Here is a 19,485-nt window from a genome sequence, read left to right as displayed (position 1 = left end):
GGCCCTATCAGACCTCCGGCGTCAATCTCTTCCCGACCGCACCGCGCCCGACATCCGCCCAAGAATATTCTGTAAAGCAACGAACGAAACAACACAACATGACAAGGAACATGTTTCATCATCCTCAAACTCAAGTGCGAAAGGCCCTAATGGGATATTTCCTTCTCCTCTTGCTCTCCTTTTCACAAAGACAATCCAGTCAAAACTTCTCCAATATACTCCTTATTCTGTTTATATCCACCACTTATAGCACCTGTAAATCCTCAGAGCCTTCCACTCGCCCACACATGCATTACCCACCCACAACTCTCTTCACCCCTGCCGCCTCTCCACGCCCTTTGCGCCTTTGCAAGCAAAATCTCCCTTGCAGCGGCCTAGGCTGCCTCTCTGACGCTCTGTCTCGATTTCACTCACGATAATGCTCTACGTCTCTCGCCGGATCTCCATCTCATATCTCTTATCTCACTCTTCTTCCTGTCTTCCTCTCACTTCCCCTGTCTCCTATCTCCTGTCGCCAACTCTCTCCTCTCCCCGACTTTCTCCTGTCGCCATCGCCAACTTTCGTTCCGAAAGGCCTCTTTGCGCGAGCCGCGGCTGGCGAGCCTTCCCCTCGTCTAGAGCAAGATTTCGCAGCGACTCGCTGATATCGGCTGAAGCTGGAGTAAGCAACAAGGCTATCGTGATTGGAGGACTTGACGAACCACTTCGATCGAACTCATTGGCCGCATTATAACGCAAGTTGTAGGGGATGGTGGGGTATTCCAACCCCAATATTTCGCCAACCCTTCTGATCCATTGTGCAATCATCTGGTAAGAAAGAGGCTTGTCCTGGGATAGCTCATAGCCGGTAAAGGTTTTCATAGCCCGTCGGAATATATATGTGTCTTTTAGATCGTCCTTGAGCGGCAGAGGTAGCTCCGCTCCTCAGGGTGGATATCAAGATTGGCAAGCTGTGCGGGTGAATTGAGACTTGTTGCTCGGAACGCGCGATGGCGGAAAAGAATGCCTAGCAGGAAGATGTGAGGATTGAGTAGCAAGGAAGGGTCGGCTAAGGTCTCTGGAAGAGGAAATGTTTTCCTAGATTCGCGTCAGCGCCATATCCTACGAGCAGATGAAGCACGGCGTTTCTGGCGTCCTTACGCATCTTTGACACCGAGGTACGTTTTCGTGAAGGCTAAGGTGAAGCGAATCAAAATATTATGCGGTCCACCTTCTGGGTCTTTCACCAGTGCGAGCCGGATGTCTCCAAACCGGAGACGCAGGATGGATGTGGGGCGAGCTCCAGCGGGTGCAAGAAGAAGGAGAAAGAGAACAGCAAGGATCCGAAGTTCCCCAAGCCTGAACGATTTTTTTGTCGTGCTAATTGTCGTTTCGATTTGCTCCTTGAGATCTTCGATCGTCATGCATCGATTCGCTCGCCTCTGGTCGCTCAAGTCATGTTTTTTGGAGAGGTCTCGGAGAACCTGCAGGGTTACCTTGTGACCTATTATTCGGAGGGATCGGGCTGTACCTTGTGCATACGCCGATTTAGTTTCGGCTCGAGTTTGTCTCCAGTGGCTCTCTCGAAGACGAGTCGGAAGACTTTCCAGTATGTGCTCAAAGAGCTGCTCTTCCTCGTTCCTCGCCTTTTCCTGCCATCCTTACCGACCTTCTGGTTGAGGGACCAGTCAAAAAAGTTATACAAAAGCCGCAGGAGCTGGACTCGAGACAGACTCCAAACATTTTTGGGGTCACAACCCAGCACCTCGCAGTACCTGAGGGTAGGACCATTACATGTTAGAGGCTGGGAGTCATAAGGGACATGATGTCGTTGGTGACGTACTGGCGCCATTGTGCGTCGCAGGCATCGAGGAGCAGTAGACTACCGTCGCTATAGTCTTGAGCTTCGTAGGCGGTCTCGTTGAATTTCTCAACGGCTTCCCGGTAGTACTCAGGTGGATGAACGTTGCCACCGAAGAGCTGGACTTGGTCTTCAACGTCAGCGTCGACGAATCCGTCTGCGTCATCGAAGTTCAAGTCCTCTACATCCGTTGCCTCCGCATACGTATCCGAGTGAAGGGCTCAACTTTGTCAAAGAGACCACCATCGTCAAATTCGTTCTCGGGGAGTAAGACGCGTCCGAGTCGTAAGAGATGGCGGAATGGCGTGCTCGGCGCGTCATGGTTGACAATGGATCGTATAAGTCAGCGGGATGCGGCTTTCCGTGAGCTGGCAAGAGGAAAGAGTTTCCACAGTAATGCTTGGTTGTGTAATAGGTAAGATGCTACCAAAATTTGAGGCGGAGTAAGAGCTTCTTAAGTATGACCTATGCGACGCCACCGTTCTGAGCGCTTTGTGGCTCCTTCTTTTGAGGCTAGAAAGAGGTGTCGGAAAGGCACACAGCTTAAACGGGCCGCGGAGGCGTCCCGACGTGGCTCTGCGGGCTGAGCATGATGGGTGACATGCCAAGTACATCGGAGATACTTGGAGGGATGAGCCCGGCGATACATTTGTCCGTTCTCGCTCTGGATTCCTGGCAAATTGGCCGCCACCTTTGGTGGCAGAGACCGTCCAAACGGGTGGTAAATCCGCCGTCTCATAGTTTATTAGAGTATCTTTTTATTTTTTATATAGTATTTCTATATTAATTCTTCCTTAGTTAAATATAGCTTATAGCCTTTATATATATTACTAATAATCTTTTAGTATACTATTATATCGTTTATACTATACTTATACTTTTTTATATTTATAAACTCTATAGTTTAGGTATATATATTCGTTATAATCTTCTTTATTATATTTAACTTATTATATAAGTCTTTAAAAGATTAAGGGTTTAGATACCTTAAAGTAAGTAGCGTTATACTATTCCTTTATTTTAGTATATTTATAGATTTTATATATCTTTAAAAGATATCTTATTAATAAACCGTAATTATTATAGTAAAATAGGAATATAAGGGTATATTCTTATAAGTAAAAAGTAGTTTATAGCCCTTAATCTTAAAGGCGCCTATAACTTAATATATATAAAAAAGGGATATAAATAGATAATAGCCTTTAAAACGAAATTTAGACTATTTAAATATCTAGTAATACTATTTAGACTTATAAATATACTAGCTACCTTTTAATAGATAATTAATAATATCCTATATAAATACTTAGATATCTTTATAGTAGTATACCTAGATAATATATTAATCTTCTTAGATACCTTAGAAGAATATAAGGAATACGTTTATAAGGTACTCCGCGTACTTTAAAATATAAAGTTACTAGTTAAACTAAAGAAAAGTAAGTTTTATATATAGAAAGTAGACTTCCTTAAATATACGACCTTACTAAGAGAGATATAAATATAATAAGATAAGATTAACTTAGTTAAAGAATAGCTAACGCTAAAGAACGTTAAGGACGTATAAAGTTTCCTAGGATTTATAAATTACTATTAACGATTTATTAAAGATTTTAGAAAGATTATAGTACTACTATATAACTTAATAAAGAAGGAAAAAGGATTTATATAAGATAATAAAGCAAATAAAGCTTTTAAATATATTAAGGCTATAATTAAGTAAGAACTAGTCTTAACTACCTTTAATCTAAAACGATAAATCGAACTTAAAACTAATATATTAGACTTTACTCTAAGAGTATAAATCGGATAAAAAGATAATAAAGAAAGACTACGACCGATTATATTTTATTTAAAGAAGCTATATAGCGTAGAACTTAATTACCCTATCTACGATAAAGAATTCCTTATAATTATTTAAGCTTTTAAGGAATTTCGATATTACTTTCTTAGAAGTAAGTATAAAGTTAAGGTCTATCTAGATTATAAGAATATCTTATACTTTATAATAATATAATAGTTAAACGGATAATAGATCTAATAGGCCGAATATCTATTAGAATATAACTACGAAATAATTTATAGAAATTTCTAGTAATATAACTAAGTAGCATACTACTTAAGTATGCTTAGAGTATTTACTAGTAAATTAATATATACTAGTAATCTAAGCTAAAACTCTTAAACTTAAAAGTAAGATTTACGCTATCGATCTTATAGTCTTAGTTTAATATATAAGATAGTATCCTTCTTTAAGATATAAAGATTAATAATAGTATTAACCTATAAAAAAGTATAAAGATTAGTTATATAAGCTTAAAGTAGCTTTAAAGATATCTTATACTCTTAAAAATAAGAATTCTTTTAATAGAATTCGTTTTAATAAAGAGGCTATAATACTATATAAGGAAGATTAAGATTAAAGTAAGAGATTTTATACTTACTTATAGCTTATAGGTATTATTTAATAAAAGATTTTTATAGACTTTCTTTAAATATAAATATAAAGCTAATAAAGGAGAGATAAGTATAGTAATATAATTAATATTACTTTACTAAGTAATTAGAAAGTTAAAGGAAGTAAAGAAGTTAAAGGAAGGAAGTAAAGGAGATAAAGGAAGTAAAGGAGATAAAGGAAGTAAAGGAAATAAAGGAAAGTAACTTTTATTAGGAAGAATAAGTTTAAAGCTATAAGAAAAAGTAAAAAGGCTATATAGTAATAGAAGTAATAGTCGCCTCCTTTATAAAGAGAACTAGATATAAGGAGAATATTTAACTATAATAATAAGACTTTAAATATAAAAAGGATAGTTAAGGTAAAGAATAAGTAATATCTATAGGATCTTATTATTTAATTTAATACTACTTTTAGCTATATAACCTAAATATATTTTATAAGTACCTTATATTAAGATAAGTATAAACGATTAATATAATAAAACTAAATAGGTAATATCTATAGGTAGCCCGAATATACCTATATATATTTTAGGTACCTATTTTAAATTTACCTACCTACTAAGTATTTATAGTAGCCCTAAAATAGCCCGTAGATAGGTATAGGTAGCCTATAAGTAAATACCTATAGGTATTTTTAAGTCTAAACTACGTAAAAGCGGGCTATAAAGTAGAGCAATATATATATAAGGATTATTGATATGTTAATTATTCGAACATTCGATAGAGAAGGGAAATGTTTGCTTAGATCTACATCCGTTTCGGGGAACTAGGGAGGTGCAAGTAGCCTAGCCTTTCTTCGATCAATCAAGCCACCTCCCTCTAGGACTCAGCCAAAGACATTTACTCCGACAAAACCTATTCGCAATAGGGATGCTCGCCTTGGACCTGCGCAGAGACCGTCGACACGGAAGGCTGGCCGGAAACGCCGCCTAGCTTGGCCTCGGCCTTCACCTGCGGCTGGCTGGTGCCGACTTGCGTGGCCCCGGCCTTCGCCTTCGGCTGGCTGGTGCCGGCTTGGTTGGTCTCGGTCTTCACCTGCGGCTGGTTGGTGCTGTCTTGACTCGTGACTGAAACGCCTCGCATGGGCATGAGCACATTGGGGTCACGTGGCCCGGACACGCCGACCCGGATGGAAATCTGGCTCGTCATTGCCTCGCGCTCATCGTGAGACAGAGGCTGCCCAAGGATAACCGCGACGCGCTTGGGAGCGGCCCCGGAACAGACCTGACAGCCCTTTTCGTAAATGGCCTGGGGTGGAACACTGTTGACCTTGACGCGGGACGTGAATCCTTCAACTTGCTCGGCCGGGGCGGCAAAGACGCCACCGCTAATCTGGCCACCATGCAAGGTGGCGGTGACGTAGAGCGGCTGGCAGTAGAATTTGAGATCCGCCATCTCGGCGGCGGATTTGGACGATGCGTTGAGATCCTTATCGTCAGAGGAGCGAGAGCTGGTCATGATGAGCTTGGGCATCGTTTGGAATTCGACCGTCGTGTTGGCGATCTCGGGCTTCACGGGAGTCGCCACAGCGGCATTTAGAGCATCGCACTGCTTAGCCGGCTCATATTGGGCCTCCGCCGCAGTCTGGTTGGTAGGAGGCGGCATTTGCGCGTCCTTGTTCCTCCACTGCCACTCATCCATCAAGGCTGTGAAATCGGACTTTTCCGCCTCCCAGGCTTTGGTATATCGCCCAGCGTCGTAAAAAGTGTCGACCCACCATTTGGCTAAGTTGGGGGTCAGGCTGGCCGGAAGCCCCTTCTCCCAAGCGTCCACCTTGCACTGGATGCAGCATTTGCGAGCCTCGTGGAGACGCTTGCTATTCTCCCACTGCTTAAACCAGTTCCTGGCGGCGCCCGCATCCGTCTTGGACACGGTCTTGGCCGAGGCGACGAGGATGGCGTTCTCGTGCTGCTCGATGGTGCATGGCTTGGTCGATGACTTGTCCCCGTTAAGACTTCCGCACATCTCGTCGACCGTCTCGACGTCCTGCTTGGCGAGGTTGCCGTCCTTGACGGCCTGGTCGACGGGCTTGATCTGGGCCGAGACGCCCTGCAGGGCGGCAAGGGCACCTAGCATGGCCACGGATGCCTTGTTGATCATGATGACTGTCTAGTCCTGGAGCGGGACGATCTTGTTTGGTGATGGTGTGATGTGGGTGAAGGGATGAAACGAAGGACACTGATAGCGAGGGAAGTCAGGGATGGTGTGAAGTTACAATGAATGATGAAGAAACCGAGATATATATCCCGTAGCGAAAGGAATGGGTGCCACCGACTAATGCCAGCGAGAGGCGATGAAAAACAGGTAATCCTTCGTCCTCGGTGGGCCATATTATGCGTGTCGGCTCCGCAGGCCTAATGATAAACTACTCTTGGATCATTCATGCGTCCAAGGGAAGCATGTCATGGCCTCACAATACTTGGTAGGGCCCGACACTTGTAATTCCCGGCACACTCCACTTCTTGTGTGTCTGTGTCATGTTTCGGCCACACGCGAGGTCGTTTACCTCGCTGGACACGCTTGGGGGCTGTCCCTGCGTGACACCATGACATAGCCTAGGAGGGCAGAAGCCAAGGCATAACACCCGAAGCACACACCACCCACGCAAGGTCGCCAAGGTTTTCGAGGTATCTTTTTTCAATAACTGAGACGACTTGAACGGTTCCCCTGATGCACGGCAACTTGGCTGCGGAACAGCCCATGAGGGTTCGCGTTGAAGACCCCTGTTTCACCCCGTATTTCATGTGTCATGCTGCTCGCTCTGGGAACTCGTCCTTGGCCAGTTCAACTCTCTTGCTAGGTTATCCTGAGCGAATCTCGGCGGCGATACGAAATAAGCCTAGGAGTAGTTTTCAAAGACGACTACCTACCTACCTGACTGACTTGACCGGTCCCGCTTCGAATGCGAGCCCCTCAACTTGGCAAGCGGCTGAAGAAGCATCTTGTTGGGTAACCGTATCTGATACCGAGGCGACGTGGACTGGCCAGGCGGAAGCTGAAAAAGCTTGCTGTGGTATATAAATGGAGACAAGCATTGGACTAGGCAGAGATGTCTAGGCCGCTCCGCTGCATGGGTCACCCACGCCTGCCCTCGTGTCCTTGCGCCGCCTTCCTTGAAATTGAGCTCCATGGAGGAGGCACCGAAGCTTCATTTAGCGCGGTTCTGGCTGGGACATGCGGGATTCCGCATTGAAGGATCACGCCATTGCCCACGTGGAGTTCAAGCTGGGTGCGGAGCAGCCCGGTTAACCCTCCTTGATTGAGGGTTGCGCATGATTTCCCTCGTGGCAAGGGCCTCGTCGCTACTGTTCAAAACGCCCCTGAACAGCATGCGCTCGTTTTGCCCCGCGGCAGACAGACAGTGGCTTCAAGGCGACGATCAAGGCTGTCAACCGTAGCAATGCGGCGTCATGTTGACCTGGACGCGATTAGGTATCGTTCTCGTGGCAGCGGGCTGAGTCAATCAATGGCCGGCCGCTTCGTTGATGAATAATACTAATAGTTTTCCAGCCCAATCTAAAGCGTGCGGTGGGGGGCTAGGCTAGGTGGATTTACCATGTCTGGACCGTTATTAGTTGAACCAAGAACCTCGTATCAATGTACGTAGCTGGTTGCTTGACTGGCAATGCGGCGGCATTGCACGTCGTTTGGAACCTGAAATTGCATAGACATGCATGATCCCCTACATGAACAACGTCGTCAGCCCAGCGTACCAACTCCGCCCCGAGTTGCTCATGTCCCGCCAAACCAAGCATTTTCTTGTTGCCCGTGCGGCTGGCAGCAGCCTCCGGCTAACGCTCGTGTGCAGGCATTTCACCCCAGGTGATGAGCATCAGACACTATCTTCGCCTCCCATTAGTCCCTTCCGTTTTCCCTCGTTTCTCACTGCCCTACAACCGGGTTCCCCCTGCCTTCTCGTGCCTGCTCGTCTGTGGCTGTGCCCGTCTTTTGCCTGCGCTTCCTGTTCGTGGATCAGGCGCCGGTCCTTATTCGCCATGTTACGCACGCGCTCATCCCTTTGCTACTTTCACCCTCGCCGTTTACCAGAGCTCAGTCGCCTCCCGCCCGCTTTTACGAGTCATTGGTATGCTTGCATTCGCCTTCATAAAGCAGGCGAGTAAACAAACAAGCAAGAACAACCCACTAGGATTGCAAATACCCCCTGTGGGGACATGCGTTGCTATGATGACATCAAAGTCGGAGTACCTACCTTGACACTGATATTTGACCACAGTTGAAGTAGATACATTTCTTCCCTATCTGGCTGGTATTTAACTACAAGTAGGTGCCTCTGTTCTCAAGCACTTTCCGTTAAAGCGTACAAGCTGCTTGTCAGCTATTGTCTTTACAATCAAGGTTAATAGATATGTACATAATCCGGGATCAGATACCCCCCTAACAGAAATTTTGTAGCTTGACGCGCTACAATGGTTAACAGCTACTTTTTTTTAGATATAGCCAATCACCGTCTCATATTCGAGGTTGTGCTTGCAAGGATCTTTGTAATCCTAGTGGGTTGAACTCTAAGTTATCAATGCTCAAGAAAAGTCTATACATACGCAGGTTTGAGTTGGCCTCTCCGGGCCTGGTTTAGTGGAGAGAGGCCGCCAGAGCTGAATACTAATTAGTACGTACTGGTGGATACTGTAGGGCCCGCGGATCGGCTTCTATTTCAGTCCGTCTTGGCACGTACTACATTACGTACCCACCACTCACCCATTTGCCTTATTGTAAGGCTGGCAGCTGAAATGCCAAGATCAACAAGGCCACGCACGGTGAGCCCATCGGGAGATGAACATGACAAGGTCGGTGGCGTCAATCTCGCATCCGGTCATGTCAAAGAGTGCTGGTAGCGCGCCTTGACAGCCCAGCCTCCCGGGCCGTCATCGAGGGCCGTCATCGAGGGCCGTCAATCATGGACCGTCAATCATGGACCACGTGGTGGCGTCATGCCACAGGAACACAGGAATGCAAGGGGAAAACGTGGCAGGCCATAAGCCACTGCCAGCCGTCGTACATGTAGGTAGTTACTGCACTGCACTGTACTGGACTCCGTACATACGCTCGGCAAGACGCGCGACGGGGCGGCTCACGTGACCGGCCTGGCCCCCCTCCCAAAGCGGGCGTTCAGCGGGAAAAGCCTTGGAGCCAGCCGATGCCGGTCGCCGCTGAACACGGGGGACTAACTAAAGCATCTCACCGCATAGTTATCACCTGTGCCGTCGGATGAGGCAAACACACAAGAAACCACTTGGCCGTCTCACAGTCAACGCGTGACTCTCTTGTGCAGCGTCTTCCAGCGTCGTCCAACACGTAGGCCGGGCGATTACGTGTGTGTGTATGCCATGATGCCACCGCCATTGCCGCCGTAGTGCTCCTCCGTAAGTCCGTATCTCCCTCGCTCCCTCGCTCCCTCGCTCCCTCGCTCCCTCGCCCTCCTGTCTCTCCCTTCCCCCACCTCTGACAATTCAGCGGGAAGAAATCTAAAACCTCGCGCAACCGCCTCATCGCCCCTCCTCTCTGCTGGACCCGCAAACTGAGAATCAGAGGTTGATCCGTGCCGAGTCGTCATTACCCAACTAGTCACTTGACTCGCTCGTCCGTCATCGCAGCTCTCCTCCTCTCCGCTCCCTCCTCCCGCCTCGACACACCCGACACCCTCCCCCCTCCCGCCCAGAAGCTCCACCAAACCTCCAAACACGAGCGCTTCCAGGTTCCCACGCATCGAATCCCCGACGACGCTGCGTGTACATGTCGCATCGCTCTCCCCTGCGGCTCGGTCCGGAGACAACCACGCACCTCGGCACCCCGCCACAATGATCTCGGACGAGGGCCAGAACGGCTCCGCCCTCGGCGGCGGCGGCCCCCCTCGCACCAAGATCTGCGTCTACTGCGGAGCCAGTGCCGGCAGCAGCCCGGCTCACATGGAAATGGCCCGGCAATTGGCCCGAGCCATGGCTGCCAACAACATTGACCTAGGTGAGTCACCTCATGTGACTCTTCTACCGCCCACCCCCCAAGCGGGCTGACACCTCTTCAACCAGTCTACGGGGGCGGCACCGTCGGCCTCATGGGCGAGGTGGCCAAGACGCTCTGCGAGCTCTCCGGGCCCGACTCGGTCCACGGCATCATCCCCGAGGCCCTCGTCAAGTACGAGCGCGACGGCACCTACCAGACCCTCAACGCCGACAACCAGATCGTCCCCGACCAGGCAAAGTACGGCCGCACCACCGTCGTCGCCGACATGCACACGCGCAAGAAGCTCATGGCCGAGGAGGTCTTTGCCGGCGCGCCCGGCTCCGGCTTCATCGCCCTCAGCGGCGGCTACGGCACCATGGAGGAGATTTTCGAGACCATCACCTGGAACCAGCTCGGCATCCATAGCAGGGGCATCTGCCTCCTCAACGTCGACGGATACTGGGACGGCATCGTCCAGTGGATCGACAAGGCCGTCGAGCAGGGCTTCGTCAAGCAGGCTAACAAGGACATTGTCGTCACTGCCACCACCGCCGACGACGCCGTTAGCGCCCTGCGCGACTACAAGGTGTCCGAGGCCATTTTTAAGCTCCATTGGGGGGCCCAGTAGCCGCGTGCGTGCCGAGCTGAGGTGGGAATCGACATGGGCGGGCATCATTTCGAGATGCACACCGTGGTACAGGATGGACGTAGACATGACAGCATTTCTCCCCTTCTTTCTCTTCCCCTGCGGCGTTTCTCGGCGGCGTCTTCGAGGTGGGTTTATATAAAAGGTACGAAACGTCTAGATCTATAGAGACGCAATGAGAATACGCAGCCGCCAATCTTCCACCTGCAGCTCGGGCACCTTGTCTGGTTAGGGAGTCTTTTTTCATTCATCGGGTTCAGGTCTGGGCCCACGGGCGCTGCATTGCAGGGCAGCTTGTATTGTACACGTAGTCTGCGGTAGCAGCAGCAGCCGTTTGTGACGCTCAGCTTGCCTGCTGTTATTCTGTCCCCCCTTTCCCCACAGTGCATGGGGCTCTTCAGCTGTCCACGTCCATACCCTCGCCCTCGTCATCGCCGCCGCCACCGCTGGCTCGGGCCTCGCCCAGCTTCTCGATCCACTGCTTGACTTCAAACTCCTCGTACAGCTTGAACGACTCGATGCCCTTCTTGGGGGTCGTCTCGACGCCTACCAGGCCGACCGACGTGTTCTCCACCGTCAACTCCTTGTCCTGCACCAAGCTCTCGCGCAAGGCCTGGAGGCCGTGCTTGACAAGCTCCTCGCGCGTGCAGTCGGCAAAGGCGTCGATGTTGCGCTCGAGGTACGTCCGCGCCATCTGGGAGCGCGCGCCGATGGCAAAGGCTGTCATCTCTTCCGTCATGCCCGACGGCTGGAACTCGAACAGGTGGGGGCCGCGCTCGTCAACGCCGGCAATGAGCAGGCCGACGCCGTACGGCCGCTTGCCGTAGACCTGGGTGTTGATCTGGGCCTTTTCGCCAATCATGTCGACGAGGGATCGAATGGGCATGGCGCGGCCGTACGTCAGGCGGTGGCCGAGACACTGCTGCTTCATAAAGTTGGAGAGGACGCGGGCGTCCGACGTGAGGCCGGCGATGGCGATGCCGGCGTGCTCGTCGACGGAGAAGAGCTTCTTCTGGTACGAGGAGAGCTCCTCGGCGTTTCTCTGGGGCCGCGTGTCAGCAATGCCGCGAGCTCAGGGCGGTTGGGGAGGTCGGGCGTGCCTTGACAGCGCAGAGGACGGCATGCGTCTTGCTGGCGATGCCGACGACGACGGAGCCTTGCTTTACGGCCTCTGCGGCATATTCGATCTGAAATATCCGGCCCTGGGGCGAGCTGGGCGCGGCGAGTGTTAGCTTTCCAGCGGCCAGCTCCACGCAGGGAACGAGGGCAGGTACAATGTGACGGAGTCGTTGTCGTAGTTGTTTCTGAACATGATGGCTGTGTGGCTACGAGGTCGAACCTCCGATCGCTAGACGGCAGTGATCGGGAAGTGGAAGGGGATGAGGTGTTGCGAGATGGCGTCGATGGTTGAGTGGAACTGGCGAGCAGGCAGCCCCAAGCTTCGTCGTCGTCAAGGTACAGCAGCTGTCGCCGGAGCTGCCCTGCTAGCAGCGGCACGGCGGCACCTCCGCTCCGGGGGTACCTTGAATGATGACTATGCCAGGTGGCTTATGCCGTAGATGCTCCGCTCCACCGCCTGCTTGAAAGGAGCACTGACTGCTTCAAAGTAGTTACATAGGTAAATAATTAGGTACCCCATACGGCACCCTGAGCAGCGTTGCTTCGATGGGACCGACATCGCCGTCGTTGGATGGGCCAGATTCATGAGATGGCACTGGAACACAGCAAACAGAGACTGGAGCGTATGATACACAATGAACACCCTGATGAACAAATTGCCGTTTTCAAGCTGGCATGTTCCCCGCTGCTACTGCTGCTGCTGCTGCTGCTGCTGCTGCATCACCAACGCGATTGGCGGGGCAGAGGAAGACCACAGGGTGGGAAAAGAGAACCCTGACGGTGTGACTACTTAACCTCTGACTCCAACCCATCGTCCGCTGCCTCTGCCGTCTTTTCCCCCATCCCTCTTCGCTCCGGCCTGACTCGTGAAATATTGCCCACCTTGCAAAGATCCCATGACCTGAATTGGACCATCGTCCTCGGGAAATCTAGATCGCGTCTTGCTGCCACCTCGAGCGACTCACACACCGCCCACACCGCGGGCACAGCCATCCTCGTTATGGCGGCCAAGGAGCGGAAAGACGTCAGCTACTTCGGCGCCGGGCCGGCCCTGCTTCCCACCGACGTGCTCGACCAGGCGGCCCAGGCCCTGCTCAACTTCAACGGCACCGGCCTCGGCATCGCCGAGCACTCACACCGCTCCGCCCTCGCCGCAAACATCATCAACGAGGCCAAGGCCGACCTCGCCTCCTACCTCGACGTCCCTGACGACTACGAGGTCCTGCTCATGCAGGGCGGCGGCAGCGGCCAGTTCTCCGCCACCGCCCTCAATCTCGTTGGCTCCTGGGTCCTGCGCAAGCGTTGTGAGGTCTTTGGCGACGCCGAGGCGTCGGACCTGGATCGTCCGGACCTCACGCAGAAGCTGCGCAGCCGCGTCGATGCCGACCTCAAGCTCGACTACATCGTTACCGGCAGCTGGTCGCAAAAGGCCGCCGCAGAGGCCGCCAGGCTGCTGGGCCCCGAGCACGTCAACATTGTGAGCGATGCCCGCAAGCACAACGACGGCAAGTTTGGCCTCATCCCCGACGAGAGCACCTGGTCCCTGTCCCAGGACGCCGCCATGGTCTACTACTGTGACAACGAGACGGTTGATGGCGTCGAGTTCCCCAACTTTCCCAAGTCGCTGGCTCCGGGCTCGGACGGCAGCGGCCCCATTGTCGTCGCCGACATGTCGTCCAACATTCTCTCGCGCAGAGTCCCCGTCCGCAACTTTTCCGTCATCTTCTTCGGTGCCCAGAAGAACCTGGGGTCTACTGGCATCACCGTCGTCGTCGTCAAGAAGAGCCTGTTGCCCCAGCCCTCGTCCGCCCTGATGAGGGCACTGGCTCTGCCGCAGCCGCCGGTCGTCTTGCAGTACGAGACGATCGCCAAGAACAACAGCCTGTACAACACCCTCAGCATCTTTGAGTGAGTCAGCCCGTTCTTGCCACGCTCTGGAGTGGCGAATAATAGTTGTTGCTGATTGCGTCAGCGTCTACGTGGCCGGCCTGGTCCTCAAGAAGCTGCTCGCTACCTACCCAGACAAGGTCGATGGGCAAGAGAGCGTGTCCAATGAAAAGGCCAAGCTCATCTACGACGCCCTCAACGCCAACCCTGACGCGTACCGAGTGGTGCCCGACAAGTCGGTGCGCTCGCGGATGAACATTTGCTTCCGCGTCACAAGAGGCGGCGACACGGACGCGGCCGAGAAAGCGTTCCTAGCCGAGGCGGACAAGCTTGGGCTGACGGGGCTCAAGGGCCACCGCAGCGTGGGGGGCATCCGGGCGAGCAACTACAACTCGATCTCGCGGGACGAGGCCGAGAAGCTGGCCAAGTTTATCGAGTCGTTTGCCAGGGCGTGAAGCGGCGCGGGCTTCACCATGGTGCCTGTGAGGGCTAGTTAGCTTTATGAATGATTAAGAGAGCATGGATGAAGGAATTTTTCAGAGTAGTTTCCATCTTTGAATCGAGACTCGTGTATATAAATAGGTCACATCAATGCCGCAACGTGAGAGGGCGATGGCGGCGAACAAAGGGCCCCGGCCGGTACAGGGTAGCAGCCTAGTCAAGGCCAGTCGCACGCCTCGTTGCCTTCGATCCTAAGCTGCGCCTGGATTTTCTCCTCCGCCATCAGGACGCCAACGAGGGATTCACCCCCACGCGACGCGCAATCCAAGCCCATCGTCGGGCGCTGAATGAAACCCACACAAGTCTCCCATCTCCCGCCCCCACCCCGGTCGGATGCTCCGGCGCGGCTTCAGGCCCGAGCGACTGGCCCGCCTCCGCGTCGCCCAGAGCTCGAATCCCCGTCTCGTCTGGCGCAAGCCTCTGCGCGCCTTGGCCCCCAGCAGCCGGCCGACGGCGCGCGGCGCAGCATCCCTCGCTCCCAGCAGCCGTTGCCCAGGCCTTGGCAACGATGATGGAGGTGCTGCCTCGAGCAGCTTCCCTGCCACGGGCGACACCATCTACGCGCTGTCGACGGGCCGGGGACGAGCCGGAATCGCCGCCATCCGCATCTCAGGGCCGTCATGCTTAGATGTACCGACACGATTACGTTGGCATTTCTTTTTCCACACAGTTAACTCCGCTGCGGTCCCGGCGCTGACATCAGATTCCGATTCAAGGTGTACAGGGCGCTGTGTCCGGCCAAGGCGCTGCCCAGGCCACGATACGCGGCTGTGCGCACGCTGTTTGAGCCGCAGCCGGCACGCGAGCCCGTCGTGCTCGACTCGCAGGCCCTGGTGCTCTACTTCCCGGCCCCGCGGACCGTCACGGGCGAAGACGTTCTCGAGCTGCACGTCCATGGGGGGCCCGCCACCGTCAAGGCTGTGTTGGCCGCCATCCCCCGGTCTCGCTCCAGCCACGCCAGCATCCGCTACGCCGAGCCGGGCGAGTTCACCAAGCGCGCCTTTATCCATGACCGCCTCGACCTGGCCCAGATCGAGGCGCTGGGTGACACCCTCGCCGCCGAGACGGAGCACCAGCGACGTGCCGCCGTCAGGGGCAGCTCCGGCGCCTTGGGCCGCACCTACGAGGCGTGGCGTCAGCAGCTCCTGCTGGCCCGCGGGGAGATTGAGGCGCTCATTGACTTTTCCGAGGACCAGCACTTTGACGAGTCGCCGTCGCACCTCCTGGCCAACGTGACGAGGCAGGTCGCCGACATGGTGCACGCCATCGGCATGCACGAGCTGGCCGGCCAGCGAAGCGAGCTGCTGCGCAACGGCATCCGCATTGCCCTGCTGGGCCCGCCCAACGTAGGCAAGAGCTCTCTCATGAACCTCGTCGTTGGCCGCGAGGCGTCGATTGTGTCGGGCGAGGCCGGCACCACCCGAGACATTGTCGAGGCTAGCCTCGACGTGCGCGGGTACCTGTGCGCCTTTGCCGACACGGCTGGCTTCCGATCCACGGCCTCGGGTGACGACGGCGCGGCCATTGGCGCCGTCGAGGCCGAGGGCATCCGGAGGGCAAGGTGCAAGGCTCAAGAGTCGGACGTGGTCGTGGCTCTCGCGTCGGTCGAGACCGGTGCGCAAGGGCCGTTTCTACACTACGACCTGGAGACGCTCGACCTTGCCGCCGAGGCCGATGCCCGTCTGGTTGTGGTCAACAAGCGAGACTCCGTCGACGATGCCACGCTGACTGCGCTGTTGGCCGGGTTCCGCGAAACCCTCTGCCAACGGAGCCCAGCGTTGGCCGCCACGGAGCCCGTAGCCATCTCCTGCCAGCAAGGCGAATCTCGGGTGCTCGGCAGCGCGGACCCGGGCGGTATCCAGGGCCTCGTCGACTCGCTGGCGGCGGCCTTTTCGCGCATGACGGACATGCCGGCGCACCTGCAGGACCTCGTCGGGGTGACGGAGCGGCAGCGGCAACTCCTGGCCCAGTGCCGGGACCACCTCGAGGCTTTCATGGCCGAGGCGGGCCCGGACGAGGACGGCCTCGAGCCGGACGTGGTGCTGGCGGCCGAGTACCTGCGCTACGCGGCCGGCTGCCTGGCGCGCATCACGGGCAGGGGCGAGGCCGGGGACGTCGAGGAGGTGCTCGGCGTCGTCTTTGAGAAGTAAGTTGAGCGTGAAGACGGCGTTTGCGTCTGCCCTGAGACGAGGTGAAAAAACAAGGGCGAGTCGTTGGTCTAACCGTCTTGATAGGTTTTGCGTGGGCAAGTGACGACTCAAGGCTCACGGCCAGGTTGTACGATATTTCCTCGGGAGCATGGACGCTGCTTCAAGTGTGAGGAAGAAAGAAATTGATTCTGCAATGGCTCTTAAAAGACCAATTCTAAAATGCCACGGCGGAGAGAGCCTCGCATGCTGTTGGCGTCTCCATGCCTGGCCCTGACGAAAGTGAATGCAAACTACTCCCCTGCCCAGTCTTCTGTTTCCTCGGTGAGAGGCAATGTCTCTTTGTGTTTATCCCAACTCCAGGTTATGCATGATGCTGTTGCCGTCCCCCCTTCTTGATGTATGTGGTCCGTCCGCATGCTATTATGCCTTTTTTGATCCCCCCGCTGCGTCCCCAAGAGACTTGTCTATGCCCAGATGCCTTCCAAGATGAGACGCCGTCTATCAAACAGAATGAAAAAAAAAAGAAAGAGGGGAGAAAACCCCCGACCGGGACCGTGAAATGCGTCTTGTGCTGCTGAATCCGATGCCGATGAAAGCAAGTTGACGAAGTGTATTTTTTGTGAGGCTGTCTTTCGATTATGGTGAATGGCGAATGAAGAAGGAGAAGGGAAAAGACAAGGCGACGTGTTCGTCGGCCGGCAGCGCGAAGCCGTTACCGCTTGTCCTCGCCGTCGCCGCCGTCGTTGCCGCCGCCGCCGCCGCCGCGGACGACGTTGTATCCCGAGCGGCCGTAGTCGACGGGGGCAGCCGAAGAGGAGGAGGAGGAGGAGGAGGAGGAAGCAGCCATTTCTTCTTTCTTGTTTGGGAGCTTGGTTTTCTTTTTCCCTTTGGGGGGGTGTTGCAAGGTGTGAGGGCCGAAGAGTTGGATGCTTGAGCGAGGTGCGTGTGTGTGTGTGTATTGCTGGAGTGGGTGGATGGAAAGGGGGGCTGGAGAGAGAGCAAGGCTTGATGAATCGACGCTTGACTTGGGGGATGGAGCGAGAAAAGGACGAGAACGTGGCGAGAAGCCATCGACCCTTTTATAAGCTGCGCACGCACGCAGACACACACACTCTCGCTCCTCGCCGCAACGCGCAGCCATCGTCATCAGCATCAGCAGCATCATCATCATCAAGGCAACGACCCAAGCCACTCGGCAGCCGAGAATAGGAACCACGCTGCCCTCCCCTGCTGCTGCTGCTGCCACCAGCACCACCAGCACCCACGCAACCCCTAACTCGGCCGTCCGTCCGAAGAAAAGAAAACGGGCTCACCCCCCCTCCCCTGGCCCCGTGTCCCGGTAGCCTCGGGGTGCGGCATAGGGCTGAGCTGAAGGCCTCAGCAGCAGCAGGAACAGGAGGCGCGTCGCAGGGGTGGATGGATGGATGGATGGATGGATGGATGGATGGATGGATGGATGGGCGAGAGTGGATGGGATGGGCGAGGCAAGGCGAGCCATCTCTCGCTCTCCCTCTCCTTGTTGATGAGCAAAAGGGCCTGGCCCCCTACAGTACTGCTGTAATTATGTGCCCATACCATGTACGTGTACGTGTACGTTGTATCATGTACAGTTGGTACGAAAAGCAAGTGCCTTGGCTGCTGCCGCCTACCGCTCCTTGCAAGTACTGCGCGCCTACTGTCCCGAGTATGTAAGAATGCACTGTACAGTCTCAGCCCCGGCCTCGGCGACAGAGCTGCTGCCCCTGGCCCAGCGCCGGGCTATCTCAGAGTCAGACGGGCAAGCGAAAGAAAAAAGGAGCCAAAAAGACGAGACGAGGCAGAAAAGGCAGCATCCAAAAGAAAAGAAAAAAACCCCCCGGACCAACCGTTTGCCCATGCACACACCTCCCCCCTCCCATGTCCCAGTTCTTGTGTTCTCGTCACCCTCTTTTCGCCGACCACTCGCATCCTCCATCCTCCGGCTCCCCCCCCCTGGCCGCCTTACAGTGCTCTTCTTCTTCACCATTCTAGAAGGAAGCGCTTAGGACGGGGTAGGGGGGGGGGGCGGGGGGCGGAAACAAAGGAAGCAGAAACGTGTCGGTCCCGGCGTTCCGGACGCGGAAACCCTCCCCGTCATTCCTCTTTTCCTTCACACACACAGCCCGCCACGCGAGCTGGACCCCTGGCCCGACGTCATGCTACCCTCCCCTTTTTTCCGCCTCCCCCCTCGACACCTCGACAGGGCGTGTTTATTGGCCCCCGGTCGACGGGCAGGGCCAACCACGGGCGAGACCGAGGGCCCCGTCGTGTGTCCGTCGTGGTGCGGGCTGCTGCTGCTGGCTGGTGTGTGTAGTGTGCCTTGCTGCTGGCGCCGCCGCCGCAGTGTATGTATGTATGTATGTATGTATGTATGTATGTATGTATGTATGTTAATACTGTATGTATGTATGTAGGTATGTAAGGTATGTATGTGTGTATATATGTGTGTATATATATGTATGTCTGTATGTGTGTCTGTATGTGTGTGTATGTGACCAAAATAGACACACACACACACACACACACTTACACACACACTTCGCCCTCGCCCTTTTTACACTCCTCTTCATAGCAAGGGCTACCAAGCCGGGGCCCCTTGATCCTGTCGACTGCCTGTCGTCGTCGACTGCCTGTCTGCAGCCGTCAGGTCAGCCCTAGCCGAGGGCTTGAACAAAAAGCCAGCGTCAGCACACAACGGACACAGACACAAAACATGGCACCGGCCGGCAGGGCCCAGACCCCGACAAGGCCTGCCGAATCCGTACCTACCTCCGACCTTTGCCTGGCCGCTGAGCCGCTGCAGCCACGAGCCTGTTCGTGCGTCCAGGCAGGCAGGCAGGCAGGCGATGACTCGACGGCCCCGGCCTGCAGTCCCCATTGGCTCGCCTTGTTGGTTCATCGTGAGC

General features: G+C 53.9%; 6 protein-coding genes across 6 annotated transcripts; 3 read left to right on the top strand and 3 right to left on the bottom strand.

Annotated features, from left to right (window-relative positions):
* Window positions 1-887: 887 nt before the first annotated feature.
* On the bottom strand, window positions 888-2,086 carry HRG_03318 (C2H2 finger domain-containing protein; the record flags this gene model as incomplete). The annotated part of the gene is made up of 5 exons (XM_044861789.1): window positions 888-1,077; window positions 1,141-1,463; window positions 1,511-1,754; window positions 1,823-1,959; window positions 2,045-2,086. The coding sequence occupies 5 exons, from the start codon at window positions 2,084-2,086 to the stop codon at window positions 888-890; spliced, it is 936 nt and encodes a 311-aa protein (XP_044722815.1).
* A 3,069-nt stretch (window positions 2,087-5,155) lies between these two features.
* On the bottom strand, window positions 5,156-6,400 carry HRG_03317 (uncharacterized protein; the record flags this gene model as incomplete). Its single annotated transcript, XM_044861788.1, has 1 exon — window positions 5,156-6,400. One exon carries the CDS (start codon window positions 6,398-6,400, stop codon window positions 5,156-5,158), a length of 1,245 nt encoding a protein of 414 aa, XP_044722814.1.
* A 3,716-nt stretch (window positions 6,401-10,116) lies between these two features.
* On the top strand, window positions 10,117-10,886 carry HRG_03316 (putative lysine decarboxylase domain-containing protein; the record flags this gene model as incomplete). Its single annotated transcript, XM_044861787.1, has 2 exons — window positions 10,117-10,279; window positions 10,345-10,886. The coding sequence occupies 2 exons, from the start codon at window positions 10,117-10,119 to the stop codon at window positions 10,884-10,886; spliced, it is 705 nt and encodes a 234-aa protein (XP_044722813.1).
* A 415-nt stretch (window positions 10,887-11,301) lies between these two features.
* On the bottom strand, window positions 11,302-12,216 carry HRG_03315 (proteasome subunit domain-containing protein; the record flags this gene model as incomplete). Its single annotated transcript, XM_044861786.1, has 3 exons — window positions 11,302-11,946; window positions 12,005-12,116; window positions 12,179-12,216. 3 exons carry the CDS (start codon window positions 12,214-12,216, stop codon window positions 11,302-11,304), a joined length of 795 nt encoding a protein of 264 aa, XP_044722812.1.
* An 807-nt stretch (window positions 12,217-13,023) lies between these two features.
* HRG_03314 (aminotransferase class-V domain-containing protein) lies at window positions 13,024-14,365 on the top strand (the record flags this gene model as incomplete). The annotated part of the gene is made up of 3 exons (XM_044861785.1): window positions 13,024-13,311; window positions 13,384-13,931; window positions 13,996-14,365. The coding sequence occupies 3 exons, from the start codon at window positions 13,024-13,026 to the stop codon at window positions 14,363-14,365; spliced, it is 1,206 nt and encodes a 401-aa protein (XP_044722811.1).
* Window positions 14,366-14,744: 379 nt separating this feature from the next.
* Window positions 14,745-16,664, top strand: HRG_03313 (mnmE helical domain-containing protein; the record flags this gene model as incomplete). The annotated part of the gene is made up of 3 exons (XM_044861784.1): window positions 14,745-15,041; window positions 15,128-16,557; window positions 16,646-16,664. The coding sequence occupies 3 exons, from the start codon at window positions 14,745-14,747 to the stop codon at window positions 16,662-16,664; spliced, it is 1,746 nt and encodes a 581-aa protein (XP_044722810.1).
* Window positions 16,665-19,485: the final 2,821 nt, after the last annotated feature.

This window comes from Hirsutella rhossiliensis (genome assembly GCF_020360975.1).
Source record: "Hirsutella rhossiliensis strain HR02 chromosome Unknown scaffold00003, whole genome shotgun sequence".
In the NCBI taxonomy this organism is placed as follows: domain Eukaryota; kingdom Fungi; phylum Ascomycota; class Sordariomycetes; order Hypocreales; family Ophiocordycipitaceae; genus Hirsutella; species Hirsutella rhossiliensis.
This window is presented reverse-complemented; position numbering and strand designations above follow the sequence as displayed.